Source organism: Pundamilia nyererei, unplaced genomic scaffold (assembly GCF_000239375.1).
Source record: "Pundamilia nyererei isolate P.nyererei 1_Seehausen unplaced genomic scaffold, PunNye1.0 scaffold00146, whole genome shotgun sequence".
Taxonomy (NCBI): Eukaryota; Metazoa; Chordata; class Actinopteri; order Cichliformes; family Cichlidae; genus Pundamilia; species Pundamilia nyererei.
Window position 1 is genome coordinate 1,504,774 of NW_005187547.1, and position 27,391 is coordinate 1,532,164.

The 27,391-nt window shown below is 39.7% G+C and overlaps 1 protein-coding gene across 5 annotated transcripts in view; it reads right to left on the reverse strand.

The window, feature by feature from the left end:
• The window catches only part of LOC102204806 (metastasis suppressor protein 1-like), a 46,446-nt gene extending 21,022 nt beyond the window's left edge, over positions 1 to 25,424 (reverse strand). For all 5 annotated transcript variants that reach the window (XM_005744629.1, XM_005744631.1, XM_005744630.1 and 2 more), the window contains exons 1-3: positions 24,875 to 25,424; positions 23,108 to 23,169; positions 17,318 to 17,391 (exon numbers count right to left, since the gene is read on the reverse strand). In XM_005744629.1, coding sequence (XP_005744686.1) covers positions 17,318 to 17,391; positions 23,108 to 23,169; positions 24,875 to 24,946 — 208 coding nt within the window. In that variant the 5' untranslated portion in view covers positions 24,947 to 25,424. The remainder of the gene's footprint in view (positions 1 to 17,317; positions 17,392 to 23,107; positions 23,170 to 24,874) is intronic.
• Positions 25,425 to 27,391: the final 1,967 nt, after the last annotated feature.

A 27,391-nucleotide genomic window follows, 5' to 3' on the forward strand; every position in this document is an offset into this window, starting at 1 on the left:
TTATCTTATCTTATCTTATCTTATCTTATCTTATCTTAATTTAAAGTAGGCCACATTTACAGGGGACATTTAGTCAAATCACCATTTTCTACTCATTTACGATAGCAGAAACAGAACTACCATGTTCTCATTACCATAGAGAACAACTCATTTTAGTATTTACCTAAAGAGGAAAACAGTGTCACAAAGTGTCAGTGATTTAGTTTAAAGCTACTACTTTAACAATACTGTACAGGCTAAGAAAGAAATGAATCCGTAGACACACGCACACACAGCCCTAGATGAGCAGTTGGCAAGCCCAGATGGAGCCACCCACACAGTACAGATAGAAGCTAGGATTTCATTCACTGATTTAACTACTCTGTCAGTCTGGTACCATACTATTAGTGCCCAATTACACATTTCTATAACTGTAAAACTAAGTGGCTAGTTCTGATGGGCTTCAATAAACGTAGGAAATAAGGGAGGTCTAAAAAAGGTGATTTAATTAATTTAATTAACAGATTCATCTAAAGATTATCTCAATAAATCTAAGTATAGCAATTAATTAAGGTGTGGTGCATGGATATAAATCAGAGTTAAGCTTGAGGGCTTATAATAGCATTTTCTCTTAGTTAGCCTGCCCTGCTTGGCTCAACTCTTCATTCATCAATAGCTGCTGACAGACAGTCAGCTCGTCTGTCTTACGCTGCCTACCCACGCACCCACACACACGCACAAACACACCCTATGCCGTCAGCAAGTCTAACCTCAATGGGCACCAACACATGCAGCGTGCGGGCGAGCAAACGCACGCACCTGCTTCAGTGTGACCCGTGCTGACACAGAAAAAACCCGGGACTTTCTGATTACATCTCCAAACAGCTGTCATGCAAAGACAGGATAAGGAAAAAAGGCAGAAGAGGAAGAAGGAAGAAAAGAAAATGGGGAGAAATTATGGCAATTTTCAGACAGTTAAATATAGTGAATGCATTATCAATGTATTCATTTCCTGGACTGGACTGTAGAGCTGTGTCACCCTTTGTAAATGTTTTGTAAAGATCTCAGAAATATAATTATGAATGCCAATTCACTTTGAATAGACAGTCAGCCAAGTGATGGATTTCTGGATTATTTAATGATATAAATATTGTTGCTTCTAGCATTAAAAAGAGATTAAAACATTCACAGTAAAATATGCTGACAGGGAAGGGCAGTAATTGGCTCAGTACTGCGTTTGCACCATCAACACTGGTACACGTATAACAAGTTTTCCACTCTTAATCCCTGAACCTATTACCACGACCTTACAGTTGACTATTAAAGGATTTACCCAGCAACAAAGAGTTTGAACTACGAGCACCATGTTCATTGAAAAAAAAGAATAAATAAGCTGACAGGAGGGGATTAGGGAAAAAAGGAACGTAATTCAGCACATATTATTAACTAGAGAAAAACTAACAACGCCATTGTTTAATGCACTTTAGTGAAATGAGGCAGAAAAACATCTGGAGCTTGACCTCTATGTCTACAAAGCTATTCAGGATATTAAGTATCCTTTAGAATAAACTGAATGTGTGTCAGTCCACCACTGCAATGCAGTGAAATGCTTTCTGAATAGTAATGCATTACCTTTCTCTCCTTTACGTTGCTCTTCTCTCCTGAAGGCTATATTTTGTTAATCTCCTTACGTGGTTCTCTTTTTCTCTTCTTTCTGCCCAGATCATGTTTTCCCCACCTTCCTTTCTCCCCACTCATTTGTCCTCTTTTTCTCTTTTCATCACCTTTCTGCACGTATTCCTTCTATTCTGCCACATCATTGTCAGCAACGAAATTTAAACCAAAGATAGCAAAATGTTTTGGCACTGGGTGATGTATTTGGACTATTAAACCGATGCCAATATGAGAGAATGTTCTAGTATGCCACTGTAGTGCTGCAGCCTTACTACTACTACTACTACTACATCTTGTTTAAAATTTGAGTAGAAAAAGAAATCATTTTCCAGAGGAGAGCTGAAAGGGAAACAGGTGATAGGATAGGGATATATGTAGAGTTTTCAGTATCACATGTCTGATATCACATTATCAGTGTCTTGAAGCTGCAGCTAAACACGATGAGACAGCTGACAAATTCAGTGTCTCTTTTCGTTTGAATACCACAAAGCTGCTGTATCCCCACCTTCCTCTCCTGTTAGTCTCCCCTTTCACTGTTTCCGCCTCACAGTGCTGCTTTATGAATGGATGCTAAAGCAATGGATGGGAACCAATTAAGATAACAAGAAAGCATAGCTCTTGCCAAAACCATCCCTTCTCCTTTCACTTTTCCGACTGCGGCGTGCTACGAGGATTATTTCTAATCTTCAACAATTGTTGCAAATCCAGTCCTTATTTGTGCATGAAACAACACTCCTACCCGTTGTCAGATACATGTTCGGTGAGTTTATAAAAATACATTATTAGCCCTATTAATAGTTTTTAAAGTATTTCAGTTTGTGCTGTTTACTTTCAAAGTATACAGAACAGAAAACTACTTATTTTTAGGACCTAAACATACAAGTAAAGCTAAGTGCTTTGTGCCCAAGCAGTGGAATGTTTAAGGGTGGATGACCCAGCTAACTGACCTCAATCCAGATGAGCAGCTGTTTCACTTGACACCACAAAGAAGCAAACCAGCGCCCCAAACAAGAACTTAATGAGAATGGCTTTAGTACATGCCTAGCAGAGCACTGCCATAAAGATTTCAATTTGATCAAAAAAGGGAAAAAAAGGAGGACGGTGGTCGTAGTTTTAGTACAAAGATCCCTTGATAAAAACTCTTCTGTCTTTAGACTTGACATGCAGATATATATCAACTTGCAAGCTGTACTCTTACAGCAAGAGATGTCATAACGTCACATTTCGGTTTCAGCTGCAGATTGCAATGGAAACATCGGCTATTTATTCCACTGCATTCCATGTTTAATCTTTTATCTCAATGATCTTGTTGTTCACAATTCACTCCAATCTCTCTGTGCCGTGTTTGTTTCTCTATACAGTCCTTGACTCCCACTCGTCTCTGATGTCTCTGTGATAGCAGTACAATAATGTTAACGCTCAGCCCGAGTTAATCCAGTCAGTAAGCAGCTGGCTAGTTCAACGAGTGGTCAGAGTTAAGATCAAAACAAACACTCAAAGAGAACGAGAGACTATCCCATGAGAAAGTACAATAAGATGAGAAGGCAGTTTGTGTATTATTGCATACGTCTTGACTCTCTTGAGGGGGAGATTAAATGATTTCTGTGGAACATTTTGTTTTGCAATGTTGCCCTTATTTTGCCTTCTGTTACGTAGTGTGCTTTTACTTATCTTTGAAGCCTAAACGTCACCAATCATTGGGCCACTCGCACGATAGCAGCAAGTATTACATGTTTTTAGTGTGTTCAATTAAAGTGTTGCTGCAGTAGGACTTCTGCTCAGGCACCGTGGGTTGAAAAGCCAATGCAAGTTGGTGCAAGGCAACCAAACTGTCTGATGGGACTGGCGTGAGCCTGGATGGAGGTCCTTGGATGGCCTCTATGTAGAAAACCTTTTATTGCTTTTATTTAACTTTTTATCTTGAAATCATATTTAGAATTTAAAAGGAAACCACTGTGAAGTAAATAATTTCGAGTTTTTAAGTTGAATGATGCACGAGGTTTCCAAAAATCAAAGGGTAATTGCATTAAATATTTATGCCACTTTAGCTAAAAATGAATTTACAGTCCCATGCCAAACACTGGGTAATTGCTTAGTGTGCCTGAATAGCAAAAATCAACACAATTAATACATTTCTGCCCCATTAGCAATCATCAAATGTTGTGCAAATATCTAACATATAAAAAGGCACAAAAAAAAGACGTATGTAACAGCTCAACAGCAGCAACACGCCTGCTGCAGTTTAAGCCACCATTGAGTGGGTTTAAGCATGGAATAGCCCCAGAGAGAGAGAAAACGAGAGAAACAAATAGAAACAGACAGAGAGACAGTGAGAATAGATTACCCTAGAGCCCACTCTGGAGCTTTTCTGGGCTTTGGTGCCCCACTTTTTTCTCTAATCTTCCTTTCTGGTCTGACACACATTCCACAGACAGATAGACAGACAGGATTTACCGGGATCGACCAATGAACTAAATTCACTGGTTGTTTTGGGTGAACGGTTGGCTCTGTATTCATGTATGCAGCACTGAGAAGCAATAGCAACTTAAGCTAGAAAAAAAAACAAAAAAACGAAACAATATATGACTCAATGAAAGGCAACGTTAAAACACACATGCGCTGCAGGGCGCCTGCGTCCATTTGGAATGTGCAGAAAGTCTGATGCCACAGTTAATCATTTACAACAAACAGTTTCATATTTCCACGTCAGTTTCTCAATAAACTCATGACTCGTTTGAATCATGTTTGTCTTGCGCTCAAGACAAACAAAGTCAAAAGTTCAGATCGCAGTGTGGAGAATGCGTATGTGTACCAGTTATAAGTCAAATTATTATCAATGCAAATGATCATTATCATCATCATGTATCACAACAATAAAATAAATAAATAATTACACCCTAAAAGTGATTAAGAGAAAACTTTGTTACAACATGTATGTGTATAAATCATAGAGAGAAAACAGGTAATTCAACTAAGAGGGTGGAGAAGGTTTACGACAGTAATTAAGACTTTGTAGACACATGTTTGAAAAAAAAAAATCCCACAAGCAAAGGTATACATTAAGTATGTGTGTAAGAAAAGAGACTTTTATCTTCAACAATGGAAAGACCTTCACTGATTGTAACCACCCTAAAACAGTTTTCATTAACAAAGTTGCTAACAAGACAGCAACTTCTCAAAGTAAAGAAGTAAACTTCGTTCTCACTTAAAACCAAACAGGAAACACAACATATGAAAAATATCTGCAATGTTTGGTTTTTCACTGTCTGCACTCAGTATGTGAATGTGCCACTGACCTCTCGTTTCCCTGTAGGGGGAGAAGCTGAGAGGCCGCTAGTCTGTGCGATACTGGTGATAATTTAAACCAGAGACGCACCAGAGAGAGCGCACTGTTTGGCAGTGCAACACAACACTGCCTTGTTTGCAGTAATGACCACCAGATTACATCTGCCATGTGTGTGAGCCTCTGCATGTACATGTGTGTGTAAGAGACCCCCATAAAGTCAAAGAGTTAGTGAGGGGACTTTGTCCTCCCCAGTGCCACTCCACATATCCCTCCACCCGCACAAGTAGCCACACTTCACACAAGTGCATCATTCATTCAGTCTTTTATGAAGAATCTAAGAGGGAACAAGTCAAAGAGATTACTGAATCTGGCTGCTTACTGAGTAACTTGAATGGACTGAACGTAAGCAGAATATGTCCCTCAGTCGACAAGTACAGTAGAAATACTCTCTCACACATGCAGCTTTACACATAAGAACTGTTGCTAGCACAGGAACTACCTCTGTTCAAGCTTTAAATGGCCCTGAAGATTCACTGGTCTGGACTCAGTGCTGATTGGATTACAAATAAATGGCATTTAAGAAAGAAGAAAACCAACAAGCACCAGAAAAATCTGCTATATGAGCGGACACAAAAGCATCAAAATAACCAAAGTGACATTGTTCCTGTCATTTTTGACAGGAACAAGGAATCGTAAATGGTCATTTTTTGAGTTTGGTGGACAGAGCAATGGAAACAGAAAACTGAGAGGCCCGTTTAGAGAGGACCTGGTGTAGGCAGGTCCTGCAAGGGAAAGGTTAACCTCACAATTGTTAATCACATCAAACGAATGCTGTATGACAAGCTTGTTTTGAAGAGTTTACAGCAGAAAAACCATAGTGTTAAATGACTATATATAGAAAATGTCTTATTTAAATCAAATACACCTAAAGAAAAAAGTACTTTCAGTGACTTGGGAGAGCTGAATGAGCTGACACTTTGTTCAAGTTCACCTTTAATGTTAATGCTGCAACAGATGGCCCAGCTGCCCTCACACAGCAACAAGCTGACACGGTATCCCACTGTGCGTGTGCGTCATTTTATGCAAATATGCAGCACTTCATTCTCAAGTATGATACATTCAAAACTGTAAAGTCTTAACACACAAGCACATTTTCCCCATTACATTGTAGATTTCTCTGTGCTGCCTCTGCACTCCTGCATCCTTCTCTCTGTCCTTGAAGGAAGGATCACTGGCAGATGAAGCCACTAAAGCCACACCGTAAGTGTTGCTGTCAAAGATCAGTGTGGGTACACTTTCCCTTGACAGCCTGGACATAGTCAGGGGTGAGGTTAGAGATTTAAAAAAGTGAAAATGAGAGTTAATCTTCCTGAATGATATTTGGGCTAACTGAGACCACAGAGGGAAATTCTCTCAGTCGCAACTTCCCCGCTTACATGAACGAGTGTATTTATGTGTGTGCTGCAGGGAAGAAAGGTCAACTTTGTTGGGCCCAAGCTTGGCTGCTGGGACGTGGGCTTGTGTTAAAAAGTGCATTAAGAAGAGAAATCTAAAATTAGCAGCCACAGCCACAACACATCTCTGCAATTGTGAGCTTGTCACAAAACTACAGATGTACATAGTTTCCTAGAAGTAAACAAATTAGTATGCGCACACGCACACACACACATACACACACACACACACACACACACAGCGTATATGCAAATAAAACACACTTGAGTTTGACAGAAACTGACACTCATACACAGAGCATAAACAGACCAAGATCAGATCAATGTTTTCCTCAAAAACGAGGTGTACAGTGAGAAAATATCAGCTAATATCACTGCTTTTTATAACTACTGGGGCTACTGAAGCTGATTCTTCACTGCTGTCTTTTGTCTTGAATAATAACAGAAAAGATTTAGAACAGCCCCCAGTGTCCACTGTGCAAGTATCACTTTAACCAACAATAAGACAAACAAACAGCCAAGTTTAAGACAAACTGAGTCCTAATCTATTTGAGCCGATATCTGCAGATAGAAATGTGTAATCTGTAGGCAAGGAAGAATACTTTTGCTACTGGAAACCTTCTAGTTCTAGTTGGCAGGGCAATTGATTAACTACTGACCAATCACATTTGATCACACCTTGGTTGCATCCAGATTAACAGTCCATGTGGTGAGCAGAAGAGGGAATGCAAATGCTGCTGAAATATAATCTAGAAACAATCGGCTATTGTCTTGTACTGGATATCAGCTGGGTACAGTGCACCCCCAAAACACTGGCTTCTGTTCACAGAGGCTATGTCATCAGAAAATAGCCAGCAGCTTCCCAAATTGATTAATTGACTCCATTTTTGTTTCCACAGAAATTTAGATCACAGTTCGCTGTATTTATTTTTCTCCCTGTGTTCTACCCCATGACATCTGCTGTATGACGTAAGATTAGAGAGAAAGACGGGAAAAAACAAACATAGGATAACTCCTGCAGTGTATCTTTTCCATCGGTAGAAAAATATCAATTTGGCAGCTAACTTAGTAAATAATGATTTCAGCACTTCGGAGATAAACAGCACTGAGGTGCATTTGCCAGAGAAGTATGTTTTGAATTTGGCTTTGCATGCATGTCAGATGTTTTAAATCCGAAGCTCACTGGTCTAACCGGGTTTATGTTTAAACAAAAACAGAGAGCAAACAGCGCTAACACCCACAAACACTTGTGTGGACACACACTGTATGCGTGCATAGGCAAGTGCACAGATGATTCTATGGTACTCTATTTGCTTCTCTACAACGTACCTATTCTTTCTCATGTGACTTTCACGTTCCTGCTCCCTTAACTGTATGACAAAGGCAACTGGACAACTCTGAATTTGTAATGTTAACGTATATATACTCTATGCAAAGGAGAAAGCTGTAACTAAATATTTTAGAAAACTTTTCTTGCATTTTTGTAAGCTTGCAGCACAAAGCTCGCCCAAGGGATGAGATATTGGTCTGCACTGGACAGAAGACAGGAAATGTACATAGCCAGAGCCAGCCTGAGAACAGAACCCTCTCAGAGAGGGCATTGAGACAGTGGGTTAGTTCGGGATCTAAGGCTGCTCTGTTATGGAGGCCAAGGCATGAACAGAAAAGGGGCAAAGAGGAAAGGCCCCCATTTTTTTTCTTTTTTTTTAAAATAGTTGTATGAACGCCTGTCCACAGCAGCACACACAGAGTGTACTTAGAGAAATGAGCAAAATACATTGAGAATTACATCAAGTCTTGTATGCAGAGCATTCCAATGGTGGTTTAGAAATCAGTGAGTCTTTGAGAAGTTAAAGCAAAAATGTTTATGTCAACTCGAATGCTTCTTGCTTTAATTAAAAGAAGCTGGGTGTAAGTCAGTTCCCAGTAATTACATGGTCCAGTGTCACTCACAGTAAAAAAATAAATAAAAAAAAAGACTGAAAAATGCAAAACAGAAGCATCATTGAGAAACAACTGGAGCATGCATATGTATCTACACTGACTCACAAAGACTTAAGAGCACAAATGTCTTGCATGCAAATTCCTACATGAACATACACACCTACAATCACTACTGCTACTGTGTTATTGTGGCGGTCATTAATTACTCTCCTCTAAAACTTGTGATACAATATTGAATTCATTATTAACTTTTTGATGGCAAGACACGCAACACCTGAGGTAGAGCAGGGCTCTCAGGATGTTTGTGTGCGGTACCTTTTATCATCCAAACATAGTGCTGCCTCTCATTTTGGACTGATGAGTACTAAGGTCTTTAGAAATGCCTCTGAAGCCTTTCACACAAACATCATTTGCCTTTAATTACAGGGAGGAGCACCTCTACGAGCCACACCTCCAATATCCTCTCTTTAATTGGAACACCTGCCTCAAGGTAGCTTTTTGGGGAAGATGTTAGGACACGGACTTCCATCCAGCCTGTGTTCAGATTGTGCATGTTAAGAGTAACTACTTGTGCTTTATTTATTAGGACCTGGATAAAAATCCAATTGCATTTTATGAGTAAATGGTGCAGAAACTTGAGATCTTGAGACTGTACATGTATTTATTGTGCTTCACTTGAACCTCTCATCCAGTATGAAAGCCCACACTTACTGGTGACAGGGCTAAAAAGCACCAGATGTGACGGCTTCTGCCTCGAATTAGCAGAAGTGCCAAGTACAACAATTTATATAATATCTGCTGATTTGGGGTGTGTCAGTTGTGTGTTCTTTTTTAAAGTTTCAGTTTCACAGCTTTATTATTTAAAAACAAAAGGAGTGATCACTGATAGTTATCATGGAAGAAAATACACTACCTCTAGGCTAGGAGTTATTTTGGGATGCTGAACTCATTGTTGGCACACAAAGGTCTCAGTGGAGCTAAGCTATTCCATAAGGAGGGGCAGAGCTGCTGTTAATGGGAGAGGTTATACAAGGCAGTGTAAAGAGGTCAGAAAGATGTAGCACAGCCGCTCTGTGACAACCAGAAGCAAGCTGTCAAATACACACAGATCGGCCACAACATTAAAGCCACGACTGGTGTGTATTTTGAAGGTCCCCTTTGTTCTGCCGAAACAGCTCTTGTCCGTGGGGACGCAGACACAGAACCTCTGGGGATGGGTTTTGGTTGGTGGCTGTAGATTCTTTGGGTTTTGAGGGTTTTAGGTGGGGTCTGGGCTAATTCCAGCACATCCTGCGAACAATCAGTTGGATTCAGATTTAGGGAGCTCTTTGTCTTAGTCATATTCCTGGAGCTGCTATCTAGCAGTTTTTACTAGCAGTGGCGCGTTGTCCTGGATAAGAAGGATTTTGCAATTAGAGAGGGTGAGGAGTTAGGAACATCCACACAAATACCTAGACCTGACATTTCCCTGCAAAACACTGCAATCTATGTAGATGATCAGTGTCAGTCATCTCGCCATTAGTGGTCTTAATGTTGTAGAATTAAAAGCACTGGCATTATTGTTCGTAAAATTCCTGAAACTTAAGTGTTGACAACAATATTCATACTATACACTTTTATTCTCTGAATACTTTAGACTTCTATGTCTAAGGAGAGTCCAAGAATCACAGAAGCTTTGTAAAGCTGGGAGGCTTCCAGTCAGTCTACTGGTGTTTGTGTTCAGTTGATGTTTTGTTTTTCCTCCACTGCATGCCTGTAATTACTGCAAGTGACAGCTAAGATGGATGTCAACAGACAGGATGTGCATGAGATTTATCCTTTTAATAACAGCTAACTAATATTACACCATGGGAGCACAATAAAATATCTGGCCTTTAGGGTTAGAGCCTTAAAAAATGTTTTCATGGAACATTTATTTCGATTATGTATTTGATATAGATCACAGGAGGATTAAAGTAATTATAAGCTCTACAAAAAAGTTGCTAACTAATCTTTTTAGGTTATAACAGATCCAACAGGCTTCTACAAGTAAGCTTTGTGGCAGGTGTCTATTTCATCTCCACGGACTCAAACGTGTCCAAACAGACTCAACATCAGAGCCGCTGACAGAGTCACGGGGATTAACATACTGTATGTGCACAGGCTCACATCCACATGCAGACACACACTTAAAGAGCACACTGGGTATGTACACACTCTACAAGTAGCGACAGAATCCTAACACCTGCCAACCTGCTTGTGAAACTGAATGGATTATTTTTATTGCTGTGAACTCTTCTGGGGAAATTAGGTGTGAGAGACAAGTGCACTGTTTCCCACACAGACCTTATTTGGACAAACTGCTAATATGGGCTAAATAACAGATATAATACAAGACAGAAATGTATAGACCTCAGTAAATACTTTCCTGGAAACTTAATGGGCTTAATCACTAGTTTCATTGAATAAAACATTAACTTTATTTTGTAATCGATGGGCATTGCACAAGTCAGAAAGGAGGACTATCTAGCGTGTGCTCATTGGATAATAAGCTGTCAATGAACTTGTGGAGTCCTCGGTTTCACAATCATATCCACTCCTTGTTTGGCACATCTGATTTCAAAACACCAAGATGGCGATGAGAGAACCCCCCCTAAAAAAACAGCTTGAGGCTTCACTAACTAATCAGTGATGTCATGGTGGCTACATCCATCTTTTATACTACCTATTATTATCTTTACCGTTTTTGTCCAAAAGAAAAGGACAACCTCTCATCACTTTACCCGTGGACAAATATCGTTGCTCATCTTATTTTGAAAATTTTGTGATTGCTAGCAAGTCAGCCTCCCTCCTGTCCTTGATGTCGCTGGGCTGTCTCTCCAGAGAATGCCTCACCCCACAGACCGACACTCCATCGTATTGAACTTGAGTCATGCCAAACTTACTGAGGCTGCACGCTTGTACAAGGACTGCTGTCGCCATATGCAGTCCAACACAGTGACGCTGGAGACAGCTGCGAGACAAGAGGTTCATCGAAGAGACCGCTTCATTCCAACAATATGCAGTTCTTATAAAGTGTAAACATCTCTTTATATTATTAATTGTAACTTTAGCTTTTGGTGTCTCAATTGTTGCATACAGTGAGATCATCTCTCTGTGCAGGCCAGATGCCGTCAGCTGTTTCACTGCAGCTGCCTTGAGAAAGGTAACACAGATATACATGTACACACAAACAAGCTAAAAAAAAGACCACAGGCACACAGAAACAGATACAGACACACAAGATCTTTCTGTAAAAGAGGAAACAATGATGCATCTATAATTTGATACTAAACAGAGGGAAAGAAGATCTACATGGAAAATGGACTGTCGCTTGATGAAACAAGAGAAAGGATTATTCTCCAGAAAAGCTGCTTTTGTCTGTTCTCGTGTCCCTGTTATCGCTCTCTCTCTCTTCAGGGATTCAATAAGGCTTTGTCTCCTTCTTCACCAATGACCGCTACTGTTTCAAGTTTTTGCAGTCAGGAAATAGACACTCCAGACTGCCTTGTGTTGTCTCCATGGAAAGCGAAAGTTGTGCAAAACACTACCTCAGCTTGTTTTTCATCTACCACCCAGCACCTTGTTCAGAAATATATTTTTAAAAAAAGGGGAGAAACGTTAAATGTTAACTCTAAATCTTGAAAAAAATCAATACGAAAATCCAAATTCCAAAAAAGCTAGAGCACTGTTTAAAATGTAAATGATGACAGACACAATTTGCAAATAAATGACCTTGTTTGTATTGTAATAATGATAAAGTTCCTCCATTTAGAAATTAGACATGTTTTTATGTTGTATTGTGAACATATTACAGATTTATGAGATTTGCAAATCACTGCGTTCTGTTTTTTTATTTACATTTTTTGTGCCAGCTCTTTTTGGAATTAGAGTTGTATATGGTTTCCATTTTGGAAGCAAACAAGCCTGTGAGTATCTGTGGAATCAAATCATAGCACCGTCAACTGGAATCTAATTTAATAACTAACTAAAAGAAGGTCACTCTTTTTCCTTCAGTAAATCCACAGACACCTCTTACTGTCAGCTTGTTTGCCAGTCTCTAGGGCACAGGAGGACATGTTCAAAACATGTTTAATCATTAACGTTTTCACATGAGTTTAAATCAAATAGAACCATTATACCTATTAGCACAAACACTGTCACACTGCTTCAAGGCCAGAACGGCTCTGTAGATGCGTGCGTGCGTGCGTGCAGGATAAATGAAAGGGTGAAGTCAACAGTGAAGAAAAAAGCTTACTAAAGAGCAATGCCTGAGCATAACTAGCATCACTTGATGAATCGTGTTTAAATACAATCGAGCCTGAAACCAATGCAATCTAGGGTAGCTACAGATTTAAGTTTTCTAAGTAGGTTTAACAATCAGAGACAAAAGAAATCCAACAACCTTATCTATGTTGAATCTTTCAGCTGATGGTTTGGTCTGGTCTGCAGTGCTGATGTTGGTTTTTCCAACAGCACAGAAAATGTCCAGAAGCTTAAGCAGTAATTTATCGTCTACCTTAGAATAAGAAATGCTTTGCCCTAAAACTAAAGTCAATCTTTGTTACTTTTATTAAACTTTATCCACTTGACATTCGAGTTCCTTGATTGTATTCAACTAATAAACCAGTAAGCTTAGACCTTTACAACTGTAGACAATAAACTTTTGAGTTTATTTTGGTAATACATGTGTCTTTAGCTTGGTCCATGTATTACAGAAACTGGCGTAATGCTCGAGGTTCGCATGCTTTTTCTCTTCTGCTAATCTTTATCAATACATCTGGTCCTCATCACTGAATTCAAACACTATAAATCACATTTCTACAGAAACATCTAGCAACAGCTAATAATTATATTGCTACAGACTTTCGCTGGACTACATCCAAAACTTGGCTGAAGAGTTTTATTAAACCACAATGATTAGCTCATGCAATGACTATTTACTAATGTTAACACCGGGGGATTGTTTTAAAAGACCAGTGTGTTTTGCTTGAAACAATTACAGTATGGCTACAAAGCACTACTGAGATTTTACACAATTTCTTCAATCTAAAGGTTGCCTCAGTGGGCTTAATGCACTTCAATATCAATAAGAGCTCAGGGGAATAAGTGTAGAATAGTGTCTGAATGTAATTTGTAGCAAACATTTATTTATATAGCCACTAAACAGGCCTGAGAGAGCTACTCCAAAACCCTGTCAGCAGTAATCAAGAAACCATATGGCTACATTCTAATTTGATAAAGCAACTGACTTATCGCACGAGGAATAAAAATATACGAGAGAAGCCAGAGTCGGTAAAAAAAAAAAAAACTACTTTCCAAGGAAAATATTAGAAAAGGGTTAGATTCTGTGAAAAAGGTGCTTTCATTTTAGTACTGGAACTCAGGGAGCTGTCAAAGGCGACCACTGTTTTACAGCTTTTTATTGCCAGCAACCCTGATCTCCACAATAACTCAGTGCGACGTTTACTGCACATGTTCATCTTCAGCTCTTTAGTGAAGATGCTCCTTCAGTCGAAGAATCGTTGAGGTTTTTGATAAGCAGATAGTCTATGAAGAGCATATTTCTAACAACAACAATAATACTGGTCAATCATACAAACAGATAACTTAAGGTTTTTTGAGACACTTTATACAACCTAATTATTATTCCCAATGGGACAGTAAACTTCTATTTTAAGGTCTACAAAGACCATCAAGTATCTAACTCTGATTATAGAAGAGAAACAATATAATTAAAACCTAATACCAGTGTAAGACACTACTGTGTTGTATAGCATGCTATCCTTTTGTTTCCCAACACTCCACTCACAGGGTTTAGTCCCTACCCCACAATGTCCCTCTGGGTAACATCCCCGACCTAGACAAAGCCAACCGGCACAGCAAAATTAATCTAGACAGTCTTGATTGAAAAATGCAAATTTGATCTTCTTTAAATCACCACTTGTTTCCGTGCTTGCTCCCCAGAGAAGGATGGCAGTCTCGGTGTGTTTTTATTGGCAAAGAAATTTCCACTGGTGGTGCTGAAATCTCTTTCTAGCTCAACATTTCTCCTTTAAAACACAGGAGCATTTTGGGTTGCATCTCACACCTGCTGCTGCACATGAAAGCCATCCAGTGCTAAAAATAAGTTTAAGTGGAGTCAAAAAACCCCTAACTTCATACTAGAGGACTAAGAGGATATGAAAGGATTTTATGTGCAGGGATGTGTAATGATTTGTAGGGTAATACGCAGCAAACATATCTCCATGAATGCTGTACACAGGCTGGTGGGTGTACATTTAAATGCATTATTTAAAACTAAATCTTGGATGGGGTGCTGCCATGGCTTACCTGGATCAGCACGTGACAGGTTAGGTTCAAATCTGCCCCCAGCCATCCCCCACACACACACACACACCCACACACACACACACACACACACCTACTGTCCTGTTCCATAAAAACTGAAAGCACCAAAGATAAAATTTGGAATGCACTTCTCACATGTCGCAGTTTTTATAAAACACCACAAAGCAAAGTCGAACCTCATGCTGCTTCTATAATCTGACTGATAAAGCAGTCCTTTCATGTTAACGCCAATAAAAGTACCTGCTGTCAGATATCAAAGTCTGCCGGTTTTATAGATCACCCCTTAAATCTTTATATACTATAATCCTCCCAATATATAAAAGGCAATACAACACATTAACTACCCAAAAGGGCAATCGAAACCTCTCTTATTATGATTAAGACGTTAATTGACCTTTAATATGTGCACATGTGAGGACAAGAAGATTGGAGTAGATAAAAATAAATAAATAAAAGAGGTCACAATGTACTGCATAAACGTGAGGCCTCAGCAGCACCTGAAGACACACACACACACAGACTATGACATTTAAAAAGAAATATTTACTGTATTTCAACACAAGCATCAGTAAGATCTTGAACGAGACGAAGTGAGATGTTGAAAGATTTGTTTCCCAAAAAGACCTAAAAATCTAGCCAATTTTAGCCCCTCTGAAGTCTGTATACATAAAAAAATCTACTAAATGAAATTAAAACAAGTTTAATGGATACAAATCTGATGGTTCATGTAATCTTTGAGTCCCACTGAAAGCTAAGTTTAGCTGTTAAAACTGCACATGGTATCACTACCTTTCTTTTTCTCAACACTGAAGACTCGTCTGTGACACCTGACTTTTTTCCTGCCCACTACAGTTTTATTTAATCCATGACTAAAAACAAGTTCAAAGTCTCCTAACGTTCTCCTGCAGTTAAACTGAGCTAACCGAACACTTTCAGTGCCAACTGTCTCTGAATAATAATTACTTCAACTGTTTTAAAACGGACTGTTATCCTGAGAAATCTGAGGCAAGAAATAAGACTTGCCTAATCTCTCCTTTATCGACCATATATTACTGATAATCTGACAGCCTCCACATTTATTTGGGGCAATACAGTATCATTGTTTTTCAGAGGAGTGGAAAACTCCAAACATGTCTCTCTGTTTCTGTTAATGAACGCATCAAAGTGTTTCGGCACCAAATTTTACAGAAGTAAGGAAAACTGTGTAGATTTCAGGCTAACTCTGCTAAGATGGGTAACAACTGGTGCACCACTAAAACACTTCAGTTGGAGCATGTGCTCTTGGATTCCGACATAAATAGACTTTTGACAGTTTGGCTCAAAGGGCATACCAAACTGTTTCAAAATATCAAAAGAACACATCTTTACTCAGTGTTCTTCTCTCCCCATTATCTCTCCAACACATGTTGTCATTACAGCAGCTCTCTGAGCTCACTAGTGCATAGCCAATTCAGTAAAGTCTTTAATCACCACGGAAAATCAAACAACCTTGTCTTGCAGGAATACCGCCATTAGGTAGACAAAGAGTGCATGTGTACCAGTGTAGGTTTGATGGTATTATAGTTCGATCTCTATTAGTTTAAAGCATTTTTATACAAGCATTTTAGAGGATAATGCAGTGATAAGCAGACTAAAATCCCTTTGCTATAAGATACTGTCAAAGCTTTTGTAAGCTACTGACAATAATTCACACAAAAGGTTAAATGTGTAACTTCGGTATAATGGATGATTTTAAATTCGATCTGTAAATCTAGGATTTGAGACTCATTAGTAAAGTTCTTATGGACAGGTTATCTACCTGTGTCTCAGACATGCAGCAGTGTATTATAACTCATTATACATGCTCGCCTCTATTCTGAATCGCTAGGTGTTTAGTCAAGTCTGAAAAACAGAGCAACAAAAAATGAGGGGTGGTATATGATACCCCTACCATATATATATATATAAATAAAGATAACAAAAATGGAAAGTGATGAAAGAGCACAAAGAAAATGACACAATGCTCTTAAGCTAACTGAATATGACTCCTTCAAAGCCAACAGTATACAGTCTACTGTATGAGTTCAACACCAGAGAGCGAAGAGAGCAAAGACTCCCTGCACTCCCCCGACTCTCTCTTTAGCTCCGTACACTCTTCTCTCGTTCTCTTTGCTGTGAGTGAGGTGATGAATGTGTATGTCTATCTCAGTTTCTATTAATAGTTTGGTGCAGGGCTGGAGGTGTCAAGGCTGGGGAGGGATGAGATCTTTCACCCTCTCCCTTACGCTCTCATAAACATACAGAATAAAAGCATGCTACCACAGAGTCCAGATGTAGCCGAAGTGGGGTGTAGGTGGGGGTCTGTTGAACGAAGCAGAGAAGAGGGGGGTAGAGGTGCAGGACAAAAGCCTGCAGCAGAGCTTCAAACAGGGTACTGAGTGATTTACTACCCATATGACAGAAGCACAGCAGAGCTACACAAACACAGTGACGCACGAGTAATAAGACACATAGACTGTCAAACAATGACGCAACAGTTTTAGCCCTGTGAGCAGTGCGGTCTGACGTGTAAGAGACGAACAGTAGGTTTGATGGAGAATACTACTACCAGCTACACACTGAAACTTCCTACCTCTTGAGTTGGTAGCCAAGTCGGCCACTTTCTGAAATGCATCTAGGAAGGCGGCCACGGCAACCACTGTCGCCCTAGAAGAAATGAGAAAGACAAAGGTTGATTTAAAATAAAATGACAAAAAAATTTACCAAAAAAAAAATGAACTGCAGCATACAAGTGATGGTAGTCAAAGACACAAACAAATCTGATCATTTTAAGATGAAAAGAGCCACCCAACAGGGAGACGTTAGTGCAGTCCAGCATAACCGATAACTCTCTGCTACGTTCACCATTAAAACAGTGGACATCACGTGTGCTGCCTCCTACATGCTCTACCCAGGCAGCTCTCTCGCCTAAACCGCGATCACTTCCTTTAGCGGACCCTTTCCTGCTGTGTGCTACATATGAGAAAGGACAACTGTGGAAAAATACCCCGAAATTCATGTGTGAAAATGGCATAAATGTGCTAGAGTATACTGAACATATTGTTTAGTGTGTATTTAGGTTAAAACTTGAATGTGCCCTGCTGTGTGAGGAATGTCTATGCAATTACTTAAGAGACCACTGGAATCTGTCTGGCTCAGCAGAGCGGCTCTCGAGTTTGCCACACTTACAGGTCAATGAAAGGATCAATGGGATCTACCCTGTTCGGCTGTGAAATGGAAGAGCGAGTGTGCAACTTAAACCGGCGTTCTTGTCATCTTGCATCGCTTAGCAAAGTGCAAGTGCAGTATAAACTACCTTTTAATCGTGGCAGATTACAGAAAGGGCAAAATCCAGTGCATCATAAAAATGAATGGAAGTCTTGTGTTGTACTTTCTGTTTTACTCACTACAGAAACTGTCTTCCTAGTACACCAACTTGATTGCCGACCTGGCTGTCCGGCAGACCAGCTGTTGTGCGTGCTCGCAGCAGGCGGCTTAACTGTCGAACCCACTGACAAGTTAACGTACTTCAGATCTCCCATTGATTAAGATCACAGGTATAAATAGATGAAAGGCTCTCGGTGTGGGCACGTGCATGTATGTGATATCAGATCTACCAAACAGAGACTAGACAACCGCAATCAGTCATGCGTGCCAGACAAAGAAAGACAATTGATGAGAAATTTTCCACAGCACTCCCAGCCACAATAGATTGTTTGTTCTAACACAGGGGATGTTAATTTGTCAAATACTTGTTAACTTCCATGGGTAAAGACAAAACCTTCATAACACAACCTGGGAGTTTCCCACTAGGAACTACGTTTCACAACTGGAAAAAAAACAACAACAGAACTGCAAAGGGAACAAAGGTATTAATATTCCAAGAAAAATGTACTACAGAAATAGCAATAACACATCGGGGTTGTAGCCACCATCGTATAGTCAGGTTCCATCCATGTTTTTTCTGTTCATAAAGGCTTCTTCTTCTTTTGGATAGTCCCTCTAAGGGTCTTCTGCCACCATCTCATCCTATTCCTAGCATCCTTCTTTGTCATATGAACCCTCTGCAAGTCACCACATCCATGAACCGTCTCCATGGTCGTCCTCCTCTGTTCACCATCCCTCCTTTGTACATGTCCAAACCATCTCAAACTTGCCTTCTTTAACTTTTTCTCCAGCAATAATAGGCGATACCTTCAAATAAGGTTTTAGTGTCACTAATTAGACATCTGCACAAATATGAACTGTTGTCACAATGCCCCCCCTACTTTTATTCTTTATCAATTTTTCCCATTAAACATTTTTACTTTACTTAACTTTGCTCCAGGCATTCTTTGGATATTACATTTCTGCATGGATGATGGTGACTGAAAGCATAATGCCTCAGGCTACGAATGGGCTGTCGCCAGCATGGAGGCATGAAAATAGATGTTTATCCAAAGACACATACAAGGCAATGCTGAAAGGTTTTTGCACAACACACCTAAACCTCAATCAATCTGTCAGCAGTTGTGTTGCAGTGTGGGTAGTGCTGGATCCTGGATACAACAGGAAGAAACAATGAAGGAATAAGCTAATTAGAAAATCAACCCTGGTTCTACAGCATTGACTTGACACCGTTTGCTTTATGTCTCACAGTATTATCAGGAGCGCAATAATAAATCGTTTTCTATTAATACATATCTTTTGGGATAGAAGGAAACTGGGTTTCAACCAAGAACAAGTGATGGAAATAAATTCTGCTTCACATACATTCCTAATGCTGACTTACATATAGTGTGCATTTGTATCTCACTGTTTCAATAAAGTTGTTTGGAGATATCTCAGAGAGGCCTTATGCAAGGCTGACAGAAAGGAAAAGCAGACCAGATGATAAACAACCCTGATGCAAAGATTAGTCAGAGCAGGGCTGTTAGGTGCTAGCATCCTTCAAAGGACAAAACTTTTTCTTTATCACTGCAAAAAACCTAATGCAATATTGCCTAACAAGTGTTGTGTTGTTTCAGAGCTGACCAAGAGATCCTGGGGTGTGTCCTGCGAATGGAAAAAGAAACATACGCGCAGGCAGACATAGATTCCTTTCTATTTCAAGCCCAGTGCGGGCACCAGAACAACCTCTAACTGATATCTGCCCCCACTAATTTATAACATGCACACATTGGTCTATGGATCATATTTTACGTGCATTTGCAGCAAAGTCAAGTTTAAGTCATTAATTCAAGGCAGACTTGTGCAAACACTGCTTTCAGCAACCCTGGCTCGAGACAACTTAAGTACAATATGTGGTAGTTAACCATTACTTGTGATGATTATCTGCTTTTATCTGCTACATACTTTTGCAAGAAAATGCTATTAGTCTAGTTTTAACATTAATTCCAGCTCTGTGACCTTTTTGTGTTACAACACAAAGAAAATTGGTAACCCTAACCCAACTGGGAGGAGAACCTAGGGCCGATCCAGGACATGCTGGAGAGATTATGTCTTTTGGATACCTTGGGAATGCCTAGAAGAGCTGGATGAGGTGGCTGAGGAGAGAGAGGTCTGACTATCACTACTCAGAGTGCTGGTCCTGTGACACAGTCCCACATAAGGACTAGAAACGGATAAAATGGATAGACAGATAGCTAAAATGTCTCAACATGCCAAAAATAAGACAGAAAAAAAAAAGAATCTGCTCTCGACAGCAGTACAATAGTGACCTCACTTCTACCAATGGTCTTAAAATCTGCACACACCCCTGTTCTTGATTTAGCAAAAATGACTTTAACATAACTATTCCAGAAGGCTTTGGTCAAGCCAATTCAAACTCCCTATACAGATTGACACAGTCCAGCAAAGTGCACTTTCTGACAGTGATACATTCAGCACCACTGCCCTCACAGCCCTATTCTTAGTGCAGCAGAAACTGGAAAGAAACTGGAGCAAGTTTGAGTAGGAAGAGGGTCTGTTCAACTCAAATTGATACCGTAGCTCTTTATCAATAAATGAATCTATATACATATCCTACTGCTTATTTGAGCCAAGTAAGTTTTTCTAAAGATAGAAAAATAGTTCAAATCCAACACGAGCTGTCTTTTTAAGGTTTATGTTGGTCTCTTTCAACAGAAAATGAACTTAAAAGCAGACTGGTGGGGGACCGTATCAAAGCCCAGCTTGGACACAGCTGTGTCAACCTCGGTACACCAAACAGACCAAACACTGACAAGTTAAAGGAGGACTGTCATTAGAAATCAGTTAGCCTATATTCCACCCTGCCTTCCTTCTTCAAAGCTCTGTTCTATACGCAAACACATGTGTATATATTTGTGCGTATGTGTGTGTGTGTGTGCGCGCGCACACACAATGGCTCTTTAGAACCACAAAGAGCAGAGGGAAAAAAATGACAGAACTACCCGAACACTGTAATTGGTCGATTTCCTAGTTACTTTGTAGGGGAGAGGGGGGCAGAGGGGCTAAATTACAGAGTAGTCTGCCTTAGGGCATCATTACACACACAGACATATGCTGCTAACACCGCTGGCTAGTCACTTATCCAGGCCAAGGAGGGAAGGTGGGTGTGTTTGTGTCGTACTCTGCGTATGTGTTTGTGTGTATGTGCGCCCCTCTATGTAGTCCACTCCCCAAACAGATTACAGAGGACTGTGGGTTGGGGGTTGTGATGTAGTCAAAAGGGCTATTTTTGCATTTGTAATGGCTTGAGAGAGGCTTTAAAGGCAAAAGAATTAGTCTTATTTGTAGGTCACCATGAGCAATCCTGCACTTATTAGTGATCCAGCAGCAAGGGCATCATTAAAGGCACCCATATGCAACAACCACTGCAGACTGTAGCAGGGTGTAGGCCAAGATTAATCAGGAACATTAAGTCTAAAATGATCCTGTGAAGGATGAAATGTTTTCTGAGAGCATCAACTGGCTCATCCTCACAGAGCTGTCCAACTGACACAATGACTATACATTACATGCCACGAAGAAGGCAAACAATCATCCAGCTACCACTAGTGTACTGAGACTAAATAAAAAGATCCTAGTGTAAACTCACTAGTGTAAACCCCACCCCAAGTCAAAATCAGCAGGTTTGTACTTTTACCAATGTTCGGAGACCCAGACACACAAACACTGTTCTGCTAAACAACCAGTCATTAGCAAAGAGGTCACAAATACTCCCCTGAGCCTTAGCATGCCAGGGTCACATATTTAACCCCCGAATGATGGAGACGCTTGAATAACACATCACCATTAATCAGCCCTAATAGTGAGAAAATGGACAAAGAGGACATGGAATTCCTCTTGGAAAGAATTGTTAAGTCACTGAGCCTTTATACAGCTGTCCCTGTTAGTCTGTTTGAGGACACGTGGACACTTAAATGGAAAGAAAAATGCCATGCACTGTTAATCAAAGAATAATTGAAACCACAGGACACTTGTGTTTGCAGAACCCAATGGACAATGAGCTTTTATTTCAGCTGTCATAAGTTATTGGACTGGTGACACGTGCCCACTTAAAAACTACTAGGAGAGGTGGCTGGGATTGGCATCCATTGTTAGAGGACGACTTGGAATAATAACGGCAAAAGGTGTGTAACTGTACAACAGAGGAATGTCCTAAAGACGAGAAAATGATGAAGAGGGAAATGTAAAAGACCGAATCATCAGCTGTGTAAGTGATGAAGGCAAAAACCAGGATATATGTATTTATTCACTTAATTGTGCCATTGGCGTGCATGAGATATTATTATTATTAGACTAAATAATGTGTTGTTTTAGTTAATCAGCCCTGTGTTTATTATCCCACCTATCTGAATTTGCTCAAACGTCATCACAAATGCAACGATTAGTAACGTACTTGTCGTTAAAAAAAGATTGTAAACCCCGAATCTTTAGATTTTCGTATATATTATGTTTATTTTATCATCCCCTTGTGAATACGGTGTTATTCTCCGTTTGTTTGTCACATTCAGCACACAGATGAAAATATGCACCTGTTAAACCTCGCAATTTTGAAAAAGAAAAGGCTACAGTCTTATCATTAACCTGCACATGTCACGTTTTCATGTGTTGGTGATTAAGCTTGTGACATGGAAGCTTCAGAGAATGACACAGACAGGTAACAAATTTGAGGAAAAACCCAAAACCTTGGACCACCATAACAAGGGGATCCAGTGGGTCTGCTGTGCTAGTTCCTCTTGTCCATTTAGAGGAAATGGTCACAGCAATACAAAGATGTTCATGTGCAAGTAATCTCCTTTAGCCTGTAAAAATTTATAACCTGTTGTGATTAGTCTCGAGAATGATAATGCGCCCATCTATTAGGTTATGCAATATCTACCTCTATGAGTAAAGGACATAAAAACACACATACACATGCACAAAAACATGCTCTCACCTGAGCTGCGACTGCAGTTTGCCTGCCTTGGTGATAAAGTCCTCCCAAATAGGGTAGCTGCTCTGTGGAAGTAAAAAAAAGAAAAAAGACTCAATCATGACTGACTGACATGATCTCATGACATGATCAGATTTCACTTTTCCCACAGTTGCATAAGAATAAAACCGATAAAGGTCATACTGATGCCTCACCTCACCTGCAGGGCTAAACAAATCTAAACCAAGGTTTAGGCTTCCCTATGCAACCAAACCCCAAAATAACACGTTTTTCCACCTTATCAACAGCAGACCTGAGGGTTTCTGGAAATAAATTAAAGCTAAAAATGAATCAATCAGTTGTATGCAAATGAAAATCATTGGCTCTCCCAAGAATCTGGCTTTCATTTCACCCATGTTTTGTTCAATATTTCCTGCACAGACACATTTAACTGAAAAACAGGAATGGGCTCAACGACGTCCTGCGCGTGTTAGATTTCAAAATGGGTCAGAGATGTCTTTTAGCTCTAATACTATGGTATAATGAGCCTGGTTCCCAATAGGGGGGCTTTAAATGTTTCCTAATTCAGGTCCCGGGCTGAAAATAGCTGAAGAGTCTTTTATCAAAACCATTAAAGAGACCAAGTGGCCTAATCCGTCGTCAAGAGGAGCTAGTAAGGGAGCACAAGATAAAATGATGACTATAGCATGAGCACATGTTTGCCATTAATGTGTTACTACTGTCAGAGGCCTGAGGAATGTTATGTTATGCTGTCAAACTTTACACCCAAACACAATCCCTAGTCTCTACTACTCCTGGTAGTAGAGACTAGGGATGGTCTCTATCATTCTTTGAATAATGCAGTCACCCTTACATCACCTCTGCCCATCTTCTCTCATCGTGTCATCCTGGTCCCCTCTGCAAACCTCCTGTTAACTCTCTCTCTAAACATCACCAAGACGAATGAGCTTCCCCTGCATCTACCCTATCCTGCCATCACTCCTCAACAGATTAGGCTTACATACTGTGAAAGGTTACAGTAGGCAGGCATATCTTCATCAGCTGTGCCATAAAAGACAATGGGAATTTGAATCTTTTTTGTTTAGATTACTACGTGCATTTGCACATTTTTTATTGGCACTACCTTGCTCGCAGAGTGGCCTGACAACCAAAAAAAAAATAATTCAGTGGAGCAGGGAGTGAGGCGTGAAGAAGGTCTCATAACAAACTTTCTGACTCCATCAGGCAGGCCATGTCAGAGCCTTCAGACCCTGTGGGTAGGTTTCTACACTGACAGCTAGGTCCCCGGGCATTCCATTAGGCAAACACAACAGCTGGGGAATCAGCTAATTGTCTCATCAGCCAAGCTCTGTCAAAAAATAACATCAAAACAAGACGCCCTAGTTTGACTGCCCCAGTTAGCCTTTAATGTTGGTCACTACATCTGCTTCAAACTGGAGCAAATAAGAAGACTGCATTGAAACGTAACAAAACACATACCGCAAAAAAGCAAAACAAAAGAAGCAGGGCAATTTACATTATGGCCACACAAGCTGATAACCATCAAGTGAAAATCATTTTTCTATTCGTATAAATGTATACAAGAGGTTAGGGTTGATTTTAAGCTGAGATCAAAAGCCTGGCTCTAAGTGTAAGTTTAAACTTAGCTAACCAACCACGGCTCTCGTTTACCAGTTACCAGGCTGCTGTTAGGGGAGTCAAGTAGCTAGTTATGTTTTGGATGTGGCTCTTTGATAAATTAAGTGATAGTGTAAAGTTTAAAAGGCTTACTTTCATGTCTGCGATAACAGTTTGAAAGAGTCCTCCGAGCGCGCTGCATTCCTTCTCGATAACAGCCTCCATTTTTCAGGACCAACTCCAGCGGTCAGTCCCGACTCCGAGAGCCGTTTTCACTTCACCTCCTCCGCTCTCCACGAAAAACACAAACTCTACACAACCCTAAAACTGATTCGTAAAAAAAAAAATCAAGCAAACCCGCGAGAAATAACGTCGACTGCTCTAGTAACTTTTATCGCGAGGAAACAGTGGCCGTTTTTTTTCTGCTGAGGTGCACCGTAACTACTTCAAATCAAAAGAAGCTGTCGGGACGAAAAGAAATTTAAATCCCCCTCTCCCCTCCACGCCGCCCCGCTCATATCCATAACTGAAGCGCCAAGATACTGTTTGGAAGTCTGCTAATCGAAACGCATATAATCCACGATATTCAGCTGATAACGTTATTCCGCAGCTTGACAGGTAGCTTTAATATCGACACCCGAGGTTTGCCCTTACTTCACAACACTGAGAGGGAGAAAAAGCAGTAACGAGCCGTCAAGCCTAGCCGAAAGATACAAAAAGTGCACTTCCGATCGCCTGTTTGTCATCAAAATAAAGCATCAACTTACTGGAGGATTTAAGGTCATAGCTCGTTCAGCGTTGTAATTATATCATTAATAGACACAAATAACCAATCGAACATAATTTAAAATTTAATACTACGACCTGGTGGTAGCTCAAGGTTTTTATTTTTGGTTTTTATTGTGAAGTACCTACGAAGGAGTCTTGTTACTTCCGGTTTAGGTTGCTGCAGATGTGCAGGTGAAGTAACGCACGTTTACAAGTGACTTCTAGCGTATCCTTAAGCAAGTCTGATTTTGTTTGTTTGTTTGTTTAATTTTTAGTTCAAATAGCACAGAAACAACGACTAAACGTGTTATTTCAATGAATCAGAAACGTGTTTCAAAAATGTTTTATTTCCTATAAATGTAGTTTGACCTCGAAAATATTGAGACCGCAGTGATAAAGCAAATTATTTCAAAAATACATCATCATACATTCTTGTTGGTGCAAATTCAGTTGCTATTTAAACTGAACATAGTTTAGGATATGTTAATTTGGAAAAGTGACGCAACAAATCACAACAGTTTTATTAGCAAAGCACGACATCTAGTGGTCGAAAAAACAATCACAAGATAAAATCACCGCAAGGGACTTTATTAATCCAGGAGGGAAATATGCTGAATATGCTGTATTTCCATGCAGAAATTGCAGTTTACTCGCACTCATACTTTTTATTCAATACATCTTGAAAAGTTCATAATCATTCTCAACACAAAAGCTGATACATTTTGAAACACAGAGGACTTATATATGCATCCTGTAGTAGTAGAGTAACAGTGAAATCAAATATGTATAACTATGTATTAGAAAAAATATATTATAGCAACACTTTGTAAGATCCAGTAAGCCCTGTGAAATAATTCATCTCAAACAGATACAGGACAATGACTTGCAAAGGAAAGTACACCCTTTCAGTTATAATGTTTTGCATATCAGGTCATAATAAAAGTCATCTGATCCGTACCAGATCTTAAAATTAGGCAAATGCAGCCTCTGACGAACAAAAACACATATTACAACATATTACAGTGTGTCATTATTTATTCAGCTAAAACTAAGCTAAAAATGCAGAAGCAGTGTGTAGAAAACTTTTGTTACTGCTTCCATAGGAATTAATAGGAAACTAACAGCCAAGCGCTGCAAGCGTGGGAACCTCTGTAAAAGCAAAGGTTATGTCAGTTTACTGGTCTGGATGTGTGTTAACGTGATACCACAATGTTCTCAAGAGTGGATATGCCAGCAATTTCAGAGTGGGTCAAATTGCTCTACAACAATGTGAGAGACTGATAAAGTCATACAGAAACCTATTAGGTGAACAGTAATAGCTATTGGATGAAGGGAGCTTTTTTTCTCTACAAATTGCTTTTGTATTTTGACTTAGTTTTTGTTAAATAATTAATGGAACACTGTGACATGTCATGTTTTGTTCATCTGAGGTTGTATTTACCCAACGTTAATAATGTTCTATTATGTAGAATTGAGTTTCTTTTTAAATATACTTTTATCTAAGGTAACTGGAACTGGAAATGTAATATTACGAAATAAAATAAAAATATCCGCTAATAATCACATCACAATTAGCTCTACTGATTAGGATTTTACACAAGCAGGGACATTTTTGTGTAGGTTGTAAATACAACAAAGCCTCGTTATTTTAGACTGAGAAACATTTTGCTAAAATATATAGATGGAAAAGATGGAGACAGAACTCCAACTGTCAGAGTGAGGACTTGGAGGGTTTCATAAAGTTGAAAAGAGTCAAAACCAGCTTATACATGATAATTGAAACTCCCAGCAACAAGACTCGTGCGTTCATAAAACCCTGCACTGTAATTTAAAATGTTCTGACTTTGGCAACTCTTAATTACAATATTAAAACCCCCCAAAAACAAACAAACTGTTGACTGT